Consider the following 13,022-nt stretch of genomic DNA (forward strand, 5'->3'; position numbering starts at 1 on the left):
GACTTATAGACAGAATTAAAGACAGACACAGGCAACGGATCTTGTTTGTGATCTGGGGCTGCCTGTACTAGTTTTCTTTAACTGCGCATCAATTATTGGTTAAGAAGCTGGAAGATAAAATGATGAAAGAAGAAGATAAGCAGACCAACGCTGTTGTTTTATGGGCTAGTTGTACGTTCATTATTGTCACTTGCAACCACATTAGTGTGTGTGTGTGTGTGTGTGTGTGTGTGTGTGTGTGTGTGTGTGTGTGCGAGCGGGTATACCTATCCTTATGGGGACACAATGTCCCCATAACGTGATAAATATCCGTTTTTTTTTCCCTTATGGGGACCAGGAAACTGGTCCCCATAAGGGAAAACTCTATTTTATAAAAATCTGTGACTGATATGAAAAAACTAAAAATGCACAAACTCTTGTATTTTGTTTGGTTACTTATGGTTATGGTTAGGGCTGGGTGGGGGTTAAGCTTGTCATAGTTAGTGTTAGTATTTTTCCCATAGAAGTGAATGAGCGGGCCCCATAAGGATAGGTATACCCTACACATGCGTGCGTGTGTGTGTGTGCATGTGTGCGTGGATTATGTTTATATTACGTTGTGGGAACCAAATGTTCTCGTATTTTGTTTGGTTACTTATGGATGAGATTAGGGCTGGGTTAGGGTTAAGGTCGTCATATTGGGATTAGAGTTTTCCCCATAGAAATGAATGGAGAGTCCCCACAAAGATATAATTACAAACCTGTGTGTGTGTGTTTGTGTGTGTGTGTGTGTGTGAATGTGAGTGTGTGTATGTGTGTGCGTGTGTGTGTCTGTGTGTGTGCGTGTGTGTCTGTGTGTGTGCGTGTGTGTGCGTGTGAATGTGAGTGTGTGTGTGAATGTGAGTGTGTGTGCGTGTGTGTGTGTGTGTGTGTGTGTGTTACTGTTGTTTGGTATCTAGTATGGATCTTGTGTTGAATTCAATGCTCACAAAGTTAAAAAAAGTTTTATTTCAAGAAGAAACACGTAATAGATCATGTTGTGAACTGCGCGTGAATACCTTGATAATGCTTGAGATCTCCTAGAAAATATAATCACATACAAAATTAATACAGTACAAACGGAAATCAATGTTATGTAAACAGGCTCATTGTTTAATATACTCAAAAATCAGTCATTCTTAATATTAAGTGCCCTTATGAGAAAGGTTGTGCAATATTTGTATATTCTAATGCTAATATACAGAAATTCTGTAAATTCTGTGCAGAAAAAAACAAAACAAAACAAAAAAAATAGAATAAAAATAAACAGGCTCTTTGTGTTGCTCCTCCAACAAGAGAACAGGAACTGAGACTCACATTATTGCATGTTTCCACTGAGGTTAATCCATAAAACATCAAGAAAGAATCTTTCATCAAGGATTACAAAAAAGGCAAAGAGTAACACAATGGTGTCTCAGATGGATACGGTTAGTGACCCTGATTACTTACAGACAGTCTGCTGTTTTTAATCATGGAGAGAGGCCAACATCAAACTTCATGGCACACCATCAACAGAACAGGAGCAGATATCAAAGGCACTGAAATCCCTGTGATAACAGGCCACCACTCTCACTGGGATGTCCATGACTTTCCCCTATTTTGTCACATACATGTCACCGGCTTGTTTTACTTCTTAAAATACGTACATTCACAACACTTCCAAGCCGTTGTCTGCTGCGAATCAGGAGCCCAGTTCTGTCCCGAAATGGGTCACATTCCTCAGGTGGACCCCGTCTCACACGGTGCTCTTGATGTCGATGACGATGGAGTACCTGACGAGCTCTGGGTACAGTTGGCCTTTCTCACTGGATGGCCTGAGCACTTGTGCCACCGGCTTCTTCAGCTCTGGGGAGCGGTGCTCAGCCAGAAGGGAGGTAAGCGCTGCCAGGGATTCGTGCTTCTGAGACGAGCCCTGGGAAAAGAGGGGCGCGGCAGTACCAAGATGCGGTTGGGGGGGGGGACGAGGGACGGGGGGGGGGGGGGGGGGGGGGGGCAGGGCGCAAAAAAAGAAGGAAGGGAGAGAAAAGAGAAAAAAAAGAACCGCATTTTAATGGCATTGACCACAGTTGCTATATGACACAGCAGCACTAAGTGCATATTAACGTATCCTATGTCTGAGAGCATGGAGAGCCTGAAAAAAACATCACATTTCTAACAAAGCTCACAATGCCAAATGAAAGAAAACTTGTAACAAATGCAATAATGCTAGACTTACCACTGATGCTGAAGAATCAGCTCTATACTTCCTGCTAAAACAGAAATTGTGTAGTATAATTAATTAATCAAACAATCACAAAAAATCAAAGGTTAAGAAGCAAGATGTAAAAATCATTAATAAACATATAGAAATATCTACATGCCATACATCTAATCCAAATTTCTTCCACTTCAATAAAAAACTACCCACTGTGAGACCTCTTAAACTTCATTTTCAGTCTGTACAGTCTGTGCCTGCAAGTCGTTTGTGAATAAGCTAATATGGTGATGAGATCCAGAAGAGAAAGAGAAGTTTAACCTTCAACAACAAGCAACATAGAATTTGGACCAGAGGCATAATGTAAGTAGGAAATTCTATTTTGATTTAAAGTACATACATGCTTATATACATAGATACATACATACACATATTGAAGTAAAAGATCTTTGTGATAAATAGTAAGACTCATTCGATGACTTAAGAGAGATATAAGGTTTGGGTTTATTTAGGCATCCAACAAGATGTCAATAACATTTCAGAGAAGAGAAGAAATTGTTTGTTTTTATTGTGTTACTGTTAAGATGCATGTTATAATGTTAAATTGTATTATTTTCTGAGCAAATAAACATTTAGTACCCAGATAAATAGCTTGAAACATTTTCTTTGACTTCCTAAGTACTATACAGACGTGAGCAAAAAAATGGGTCAAAGCTTAATGTTGTGCAATTTGGATCCAAAACTAAACAAAAAGAGGCCATGATACCAGATCCAGGAAACCTGTCTGTAAACACCTGCAAGCAATAGATCATGGTAAGTGATGTCTGTGAATAGACAGGATTAACTCGACTGCGTCTGACCACATGTCGTGCCAGAGCTCCGTGCACATGTTGGCCACACCCACACCACTTCCTGTTTATGAATCGAAGGCACCACATTGGTTACGCCGAGGCCTGATAAGATCACCCTGATGGAACATGGCTTCCTGTTTGTCATGCCGTTGTGGTACATGTAGATATCTTACCTGTGACTGTATGCAACTTAGACCACAACTCACCAAAGGACGCAGGCAAACACGATGAGGATGAGAGCAACTGCAAGTGCCGTTGGAAAACATATCATGAAAATGTTCCCTGTAATTGGAGCAAAGCATAAAGACTTTCATTCAAGGAGCAGAATAATAAAGTGTCATAAAAAACAGTATTCAAATACTAAATACTAAAAATAAAGTAAGCAAAATCAGTATTCAAAACTGAATTCTTTAATTTTAGCAATAATTGTACTGGCAGTAATTTTAACACATGTAGCAGGATTAGAGAATTGCAGAGCTGTGAGTAAGTAGATGCAGTGGTTTTACTTCAGGACATCACAAATCAGGAATTCAAGATTCGCAGTGTGGAAAGCAACACCATAAACAGCCTACAAGACTGACATGCATTGGTGGGGTTTCTTGTTTTTAATGGGAAAGGGGGCCATGAGGTTCTCTCCCAGATGTCTTGTAAGTCAAGAAAATGTTAGTGATTTGCAATTTTGCACATTAATTTGTGGGCAGTCTGAGGCTTGATGCACATCTCTGGGCACTTACAGAGCTCTTGTTCCTCCTCGGTGACCTCCACCTGGAGAGAGAGGGTCGCGGAGTGGTGGTGGAAGGAGGCTCGGCAGGTGTAGAGGCCAGCATCATGTAGGGACACCGGGGATGGGAAGACTATTGCGGCACCTTTAGTTCTCACAGGTGAGTCATCACTCCTGGGACCGGCGATGTATAGGACACAGAGGAGCAGTTAAATGCCAGGATTCCCCTAATGCAGCAGTAGGCAACCCTGATCCTGCAGTGCTGGTCTCCAGCAGGTTTTCCATCCTACCTGGTCTCTGATGAACCTCACCTGATCTCAGGCAGATAGAATCTCATCAGGTGGGATAGAAAACTTTCTGGATATTGGCACTCCAAGATCAGGGTTGCCGAACCCCTGCTCTAATCAATAACTCAAGCAGTGCTCTTAGTCTGCTGTCATATTCCCTTGCTGAAAATTTTCATTCAGAAATAACATTTTTGTGGTGCATCTCCAGTCAATAAGGTGTTAAGCTGCAAAGATAATTTCTGATGGTGGTTCATCCTTGCAATGTGATAACTGAATCTCAGAACACAGTCAAAGTACCAGTCAGGAAACATGCTTTGAGCAAATTTTGACAGCGATATAAGGTTAGACATGAAAACTTTAAAGTGAACTTGCAAGCCCTTGCAGTGAGAGCTGTAGTAGTAATGAAAGTGCCAGGATGTCAATGAATGTGGCGACACTGGTAATGAGATCAGTGTGGTTTGAAAGACAGTGGTTATGTGAAGACAGTTTGCTCTTAATATAAACTGCAGAGTAGAGTACTATTAATGAGAGTTGCTTAGCATAAAAGAAAATAGAGTTTCATTGGCGCGGAAAGAGTAGCAGCATGATGGAATGGCAATAACGATTTTGTTACCTTTGTTAATGTTCAGTGTTCATCAGTTTCGTATGTTTTCCCAGAGTGCTGCATTATTCTAAGAAGTGTAACTAATGAAAATAGCAGTAAAGGTATGGTTGTAATGAGGCTAGTTTTCAGAGGTGGTAAGGAGACAGATGCAGTGATAATGAGGGTTAATTAAAACAGTCATGGAGCTGTTAATGGGAGCAGTGGTGTGTTTCAGAGAGCAGCAGATGAATCCCTTTGGGTTTCACTGAAAGACTAAAGGCACCAGCGTTATGAGCAGGTCAAGGGAGACATGTACTTCATTTCAGCTTTGTAAGTACGGGAAGGTAGGCTGACCTGACACATGTGATATTGAATGCTGGGATTTTGCCGCAGACTTTCAGCGAGATCCTCTGGTCGTGGAGATGCGTTTTTAAAGATACCCTCTGTACTGCTGTACTTGAAGCGGGGTTCAGTAGTTTGAGGGAGGAGATATCTGTGAAGGTAACACCCTGGTCAATGAACAGGAAAAAACAACCAACAAATCTAGAAAGGAAAAAAAAAACATTGAGTCTCTGTGGTCTGCTGTGGTTTTGCTCTTTGAGCAGCAGATTAGACAAACAAGACAGACAGAGCGACAGACACATATTATAAGTGAGTAGCAGTGCTGTGTTTGTGGTGTCGTGAAAAATTGAGGGAGCCACACAAGTGAAAACAGGCTCATAAATCAGCAGAAATAAACTCCTCGCTAAGTCTATGTCCGGATCTTCTTTGCGGGTGAGTGGAAATGCAATTCCAGACACACAGCAAAGTTGTAGTAAGCACTGGGGGTTTATGGTGAGTCGGCAATGTTGGTGTGTAGAATGTTTTCATTAAAGGAATGCAGTGACTAAGGACAGTAAAAATCCTAGGAGGAAGCTAATTTCACTGCCAATTTGAATATGGATGAATAAACATTTCATTGATGACATATATGAATACAACGCACAAGTTAGCCCTGCTGAACTTACAATACTGAGGAATGTGTAAAGTCTTCTCTGCAGAAATGTGCTCATTTTTAACCTGGCAGGTCAGGTTCTGCCCCTCGTGGAGGTCCAGAGGAAACTTGTAAGTGCTGTTAGCCCAGAATCGACCCGTCACATTCCCTGAGCGCTGGACAGCTCGGCCCGTGTTATTCAAAGGGAGGATCCAGGAGAGATTAAATGTGCCCGTTTCCCAACTGGACTCGCAGACAATGAGACACAGTGGGGAATTGGGATGCATGATGAGAGAGACGCTCAGCTTAGGAGGCTCTGAAGAAAATCAGAAAGAATAAAGAGGCTTATTCTGCTGAATGGGTAGTAATGCTGCTTTCTTTGTACAGAGAGCCATTCTTCGCATATAAAACCTACCAACAGCCGGTATCCAGGTTTCTCTCCTCACTGGTTCTGCTAGAGCCTTGTGGGTAACTATACAGGCCAGAGTCCTTCCAAAGAATGACAGGGTGGGAATTGGAGCCGTACTGACGACTGTGGCAGACCCATTGGGGGAGGTCCAGTTCACTGTCTGGACCCCTTCAGACCAGCTGGTGCTGTTGCCGCCATGATCATCGCTGAGACTCCAGGTGATTGTGGCTGCAGGTTTGTCACTATCGGCTCTGCACGTTACCAGAGTGTATCGCGTCCCATTTTCCCGTGTGGTACTGATGCTAACATTAACTTCAGGGCCAGCTACTAAAAACACATAGAACATGCCAAAGGTCAGAGTGCTCTGTCCTGTCAGTCATTCTGTCGGCTAAAGGCAGTAGAGCTGCGTTTCAGAGAAGCAGGCAGTAACTTTTTGGTTTTGAGTGGAAACTATTAAGGAGAGCAGATTTGCTGCAGCAAAGGTGACATTTAGCAGGTTATTGCTGAGCCTGACAGTGCATACTCACAGCACGCTGGAATTGTCACCTCCCTGATATCTGTTTCAAAGAGAGCAGGGTGCTCTATCACACACTGGACTCGGTGCTCCTCAGATAGGCAGACAGGCAATAGCAAGGCGACACTGACAGTATGTGCTCTATTCTGAAGCGTTGAATTAGGCCAGATAGTGGCGAGCAGGCCTTCAGGTAGGACCCAGGACACGTTAGCCACTGGTACAGCATCTGCAGCAGAGCACTGGATGATCCTGTGATTTGTTTCTTCCCAGGTCTGTATAGTAACATTTGGAGCAACTGGAGCTGAGGGTGATAGGGAGCAAGTTTTAGTGAGGATAGCAAATTAGGACTAGAAACCACAGGACAAGGCTACTGTACCTTGTTGCACTTCTCTAGGGACTACTTGCATTTCTAGATCCACTGATACTGTGTGGTTGTAATAGGAAGCCTGACACTCGTATTTTCCAGCATGATGTAAGCCCACAGGCCCCATCACCTGCAAGAAGCTGCCAATCACAGTCATATCTGTAGAGAGGGGCCCATCTTCTCTGTGGAGGAAGAGAGAAGACACACATCCAGTTAAAATTGCCCAAGAAGGTCTTCTCTCAGGCTGTCCACTGTAAACAGTACAGCAGGTATAGCATGCATAGGGCGTGAAGCAGGCTGTTTGGTTTCATGAGAAGGTTATTCAGCACAGCGCCATCTTCTGTCCATTTTTCATCTTCTGTGGTTTGTGTTTCTCTTTCCAAATGGGTGACATCTCACAAAAAAACACTTTTTAATACATCATTAATGATACCAAATATTTAAGTTAAGATACAATATAAACAACATTTTTTATTAAAGAATGGAATTTTCATTCAATACTGGTGTCAAGTCCATTTGAAAGATAATTACAGTAAAAAATAAACGATAATTGAAAAAACATTCTTCTGAGGGCTTACTTGGTGCAGTTGATTTGGTATCGGGGCACATTGCCTGTAACTTCAAGCTGAAAGGTGACGTTGCTTTGTCCTTCATCCACCAAGACGTGTCCCACAGCCTCACCGTTTGGGGTTAGCACCCTCATTGCTGAAAAGCCTGGTTCCCAGAACATGCATAAATCTCACATCCAACTTTATATGCCATTTAAATACGTTTATGCTCTCAGTCTTGGAAAACAGATTCTTTATATCCATCTATATCTACATTTGCTCTATGGTGATTACTGGAAGGTCTCCCTCAACCCCAGGACTCACGGTAGGTGGGCAAGGTTATGGTCCTCCTCTGCTCACTGGGAAATGTGGGGTGCGTGACCATGCAGGTGATATTCCAGCCTTCATGAAGGTGCGCTGGAAACCTGCGTGAGCTGATGGCCGTCTCTGTCTCTGTGTCCATGTCCATTTCGATCTTACTCCCGACTTCCATTGAGATGTTTCTAGCTTCTGTTGTGTCTCCAGAGAGAGACCAGGAAAGGCTGGCGGCAGGTCTACCATTCACGGCTTTGCAGGTTACCACCTGAAACTCTCCTCCTTCATCTTGAAGCAAAGTTGTATTCATGGTCACAAGTGGAGTAACTACAACGACAAACAGCAATTTCAGAAAGAGAGGAAATAGCTCTACACTAGTCATCAAAAACTGAGAGAAAAGATTCCAGAATAAACCACAGCCAGGATTTTTTTGTCCAGACAAGAGAAACAGCTACTGGTTTTGTTATTCAACTTACTGTAAGCCTGCTGAATACTCAAATATATGATTACATATCTGTAGTGACATTTAGGTTACTACAGCAAAATGCTGTTCAAGTATTCATAGTTTATTATTATGATTATTATGATTATTATGATTATTGTTGTTGTTGTTGATGTTGCTGCTACTGTTGTAATTATTATTATTATTATTTTAATTAGGACTTCCATGGACTGACCATTAAATTTCTGAATCAAGAGCAGTTAATGTGAACTCAATTCACTCGAGCATCTGCAGCAGACAGTATCTTTTATGTATGTCTGCCAGTGTGGTTACACAGCTGAACTGCATGAGGGGTTCGGCCCCGGAGGCGCAGACTGCTCTGTGACGTGAGGAACGGGGCACAGGTGGCCAAGCAGGAAGCAGACTGGAAGAGCAGCAGACAGTGACATCACCGGAATTCAGGAAGAGCCGCCCCAGCTGTGCCACACGAGCGGCTCAGATAGGAGAGTGCGGCGAGCAGCCGAAATGTATAAACAGCCTAAATGGATGAGACACCACTTAACCAGCAGGAAGGTTTTTTAGCTGAATCTCTGAACACACAGTGAACTATGATAAATATCAGCTTGCTTATAAATTCACATCTGACCCACACGAGATTCCTGCATATCATCTCACAACAGCACACCTTACCAAAGGTCTGCACTCTCACTTTCACATGCGTAGACTTGGCCAAAGCGGGGTGGTTAACAACACAGGTCACATTGCCTTCGTGCATAAGATGCATGGGTAGGCGAAGTGTGCTGGTCTGAGTAAAGGTGCTGTTAGAATGCTGGAGTGTTTCCGTTGTTACAGAAAATGCCACATTGTTGGGTTCTTGGTCGTAGACCAGCCAGCTGACCACAGCTTCCGGCTTCCCCCCAGCGGCAGAGCAGGTGACCTTCTGGTAGCGTGTTCCATTCTCCAAAGTCATAGCCACGTTAATCTGAACTGATGGCCGGGCTTGACAAATAAGAAAGAGAGGGAGATTCAAATCCAGCAGCAACAGTGTATAGACATCCACCCATTTTCTGCAACGACTTGTCCTATTGAGGGTTCCAAGGGGCCTGGAGCCTATGGGCACAAGACTGGGAACAACCCAAGATGGAGCACCATCCCATACTAGGGCACGATCACACACCATTCACACCTACAGGTAATTTGGAAACTCTGAGTCACCTCTACATGTTTTTGAACTATGGGGGGACAGTGGAGTACCTGAGGGAAACCCCATGATGACACATGATGGAGTCATGATCGGGATATGAACCACAGTCCCAGAGGTAGGAGGTGATAGTGCAAACCACTGTGCCAACCAAGGGCACGGGCAGTAACAATCTGGTACAAAACTCTCCCCAGTAGTAGTAGTGGTAGTAGTAGTAGTGGTTAGCACCTCTGGGACCCGGGTTCAAGTCTCCGCCTGGGTCACATGTGTGTGGAGTTTGCATGTTCTCCCCATGTCGTCGTGGGGTTTCCTCCAGGTACTTGCTAAATTGCCCGCAGGTGTGCATGTGTGAGTGAATGGTGTGTGAGTGCCCTGCGATGGGCTGGCCCCCCATCCTGGATTGTTCCCTACCTCGTGCCCATTGCTTCCGGGATAGGCTCCGGACCCCCCGTGACCCAGTAGGATAAGCAGTTTGGAAAATGGATGGATGGAAAACTCTCCCCAAACATCCACTGGTAATATGTAGAAGGTACATTTCGGAACCAAAATGCAAGTCCATCACTCCAAAAGCATTCATGAACATAGGTAGAAGCACACCTTACCCAGGACAGTGAGGGTCATTCTTTCTTCCACAATTTCAAATCCATAATGGAAGCTACATTTGTATTCCCTCTCATCCTCCAAACTAGTGATGTTCATTGTTATTGTCAGGTTGCTTGGAGATACCGGAGCACTGAATTTCGGATCATTGACTTTGACCATTTGCATAAAGGACCCAACCAGCTGCTTCCAGTTCCCACTTGACTGCTGCTCAGCCCAGTAGGATGCCATCACTTCTGATTTGCCGAGATATTGGCATCTGAGAACCACCGTCTCCCCCAGAACCCCTAAAACATTCTTCTCAATCTCAACATCAGAGCAGCAACAGTTAGCTGAGAAAGACAGGAGACATGGCAAAAGGTCAGAGGAGGTAACAAAACTGTTGGTCTTTGTTTTGCGGTGATGCAAAGATTTTCAGTAGTCAACTTAAACCTCCTGAATGGAAAGGCTAAGAAGCTTAACAAGAACACAGAAAGCTTGGTACACTCGCATTCTCATATATTCACGTTAAATTATTATTCATTAGTTATGAAAAATACTGCTAATGTGTCATTTGATTTACAAGACATGGTCAACCCTCTGTAAATGTTCTAATACTCCCCAAGCACCCCAGTGCCCTCTGGCATCAGTCTGATAGTCTTCGCGGCTCCTTAAGATATGTTGTCAGATTTTCAAATAACCACTGAGAGATTAAAGAATGTTGTGGCAAAACACTGAGATTACTACGAGTTTCAGTTCTTTTGTGGTATAAAGGTCATTCTCGATGACATATTGTGTGTTTGTGCTTGTGTAGATGCTTATTTGAACAAATGCTTCTCTTTGTGGCAATTATGTTGTGAATTCAGCACCACAGCAGTAATAAAATGTGCATTAATAACATCCCAGATAAAAGCCCATTATAATGCAAAAAGGGAAGCATCCTGCCTCTGTGAATAGGGCTCTGACAGGATTATGCTGATTGTTTCCAATAGAAGCATCAAAAAATACCAAAAAAAATGTGTTCTAATGTGCCTGAAAGGATTTCATCTGGTAGGTAGATTTAATTGTCTACAACAGATACAAACACCTGTAAGAATGCAATCATGACTCAAAATAAGAAAAAAAAATAAATCTGTATTAAAATGTCCTTTGTCCAAAATTTCTTAAGTTACAGAACACAAATTTCTTATTTAATATACTTTATAACAGCTAAAATTAATCAATTTACCTTAAACAGCCATTGTTTTAGTGAATTAGAAAAAAATATATAATTAAATTAAATGTGCACAATGACAATCAATATGTACAATATACTATAAATATTATTATTTGACATATATAACAGGAAAAAGCAGATGCATACAATGTAGTTGAAAACTATGTATTTCAGTTTGCACAGTTATAAAACCTCTTTAGCAATAAATTAGAATCAGACTTACCCAAGACATTTAACATTAAGCCCAGGTATAGAAGAGCTGAACCACCCATTTTCAGTCTCATGGAGAGAGAGGTGAGGTGAAAGTTTTTAACTGTGTGTGTTTGTGTGTGCGTGTGTGTGTGTGTGTGTACCTCTGGGTGTTAGTTAAACAGATATTTAGGCCAGCAGTGCAGGAACCCAGAGGTGATGAGAGGCTTCCAGCAGAGCTCTCTCTCATAATTCCATCCCACAGAGAAACTGTCTTAACAGCAACTCATTGCCACCCTCTGTAGTTTTTGATCAGCAATACTCATCATTGGCAGCATTTGGCTGTTTACTTCTCACTTCTCTGCTCTGATGGGGGGTAAAAAGCCCACAGAGGGGCTGTGGCCTCAGTCCGCCCTCCACCCCTCCCCCGCTAGCCCAGTCGTCACCCCCCACTGCACCCGACACACTCACTCTCTCGCACACTCATGGCTGTGTTTCCACAGCTGTTTCACTCTGTACAGATCAGCAGTCTTCCTTCCCTTTATCTCTATATCAACACCCCCCACCCACCCACCAACCCCCAACTGCTACAACACTGACCTTGCAAGCCATACTTTACATTTTTATGAATTTTTGTAAGCTGGGTAGGAGCCACTGGTTCTTTAATTTTTTCCAAGCCTCAAAGTCATTTAAACTGAACACCCATTTTGTGTCATCTTGCTCTGTTTCTTCTACATACATTCAGAAATGTAATGTATCTGCATTAGGCATATTTATGCAGTGAAGAGCATTAGCCACTGTCTTGACCCTGTTTCTGTGATACATTAAACATCGTCCACCCATCCATCCATATTATGTTCCAGTGTAACTTAATTCATATTAATGCTCCCTTATCTATGCCCCTGTAAACTATTCTGTCATCTCAGTGGCTACTTCCTCTTGAACGTTCCCATTCGCTATTCCTCCCTTTACAAAAATTCTCATTATGATTTTTTATTTCCAGTGCTGCCATTGGCTGTGATCCAGCATTATCAGTGCTACAGCTCTTCTCTTTTTGCCACTCATTAGCTAATCATCCCTGTCTAATACTTTCATTGTCGCTCTACTTTAAATTCCAAAGGCTTTTCCCCTCAATGACACTACCACAAATGAAGAAAGGTTCCTAAAGTACTATTTCTTGCAACAGACTAAACCAGAAAATAGCTCTTTTTATATTGTTAAAAAGGGATCTGTTGTATTCTTTTTTAAATATTGCATTTCCTTTGATACAGTTCTCCTCTGCTACTAAATGCAAGTATAATTTTTCTGGAATGCTTGCATGTTATCATGTTTCATCATTAGGGACCTGAGTATCTCTCTATTTAGGCTAGTTTGCTCAACTCCAAGAAGGCAGAGTTCAGCAGAGGATGACACTTCAGTTTGGCTGTCAGATGTTTCCTCACTCATTCACAGTGTGGCTGGCAGTTTCTCTGACATGGTCATGTTTGTCAAACTGAAGATGCTGAGTCAAAAAGGTGCGAAGGGGTGCTGAGCTGGCATATCGACAACACCCTGACTCATTCAAAGATAACTGAAAGAGCAGTTTCACCACATCACTAAAAAGCCGTTTGAGGTTGTC

The 13,022-nt window shown here is 42.7% G+C and overlaps 1 protein-coding gene across 2 annotated transcripts; it reads right to left on the bottom strand.

Moving 5' to 3' along the window:
• Positions 1–967: 967 nt before the first annotated feature.
• Positions 968–11,755, bottom strand: si:ch211-149e23.4 (uncharacterized). Of its 2 annotated transcripts, none has more exons than XM_048981451.1 (14): positions 11,439–11,755; positions 10,023–10,352; positions 8,910–9,218; positions 7,787–8,104; positions 7,493–7,628; positions 6,927–7,096; positions 6,564–6,851; positions 6,043–6,363; positions 5,662–5,943; positions 5,009–5,147; positions 3,798–3,958; positions 3,270–3,345; positions 2,234–2,264; positions 968–1,930 (listed from the first exon to the last, which is right to left on the bottom strand). In XM_048981451.1, the coding sequence occupies exons 1-14, from the start codon at positions 11,497–11,499 to the stop codon at positions 1,754–1,756; spliced, it is 2,799 nt and encodes a 932-aa protein (XP_048837408.1). In that variant the 5' UTR covers positions 11,500–11,755; the 3' UTR covers positions 968–1,753. The 2 variants fall into 2 exon arrangements, with proteins under 2 accessions (XP_048837408.1, XP_048837407.1); XM_048981450.1 differs by having other exon boundaries at positions 2,234–2,267.
• Between the last annotated feature and the right edge of the window lie 1,267 nt (positions 11,756–13,022).

This window comes from Brienomyrus brachyistius, chromosome 17 (genome assembly GCF_023856365.1).
Source record: "Brienomyrus brachyistius isolate T26 chromosome 17, BBRACH_0.4, whole genome shotgun sequence".
Lineage (NCBI taxonomy): Eukaryota > Metazoa > Chordata > Actinopteri > Osteoglossiformes > Mormyridae > Brienomyrus > Brienomyrus brachyistius.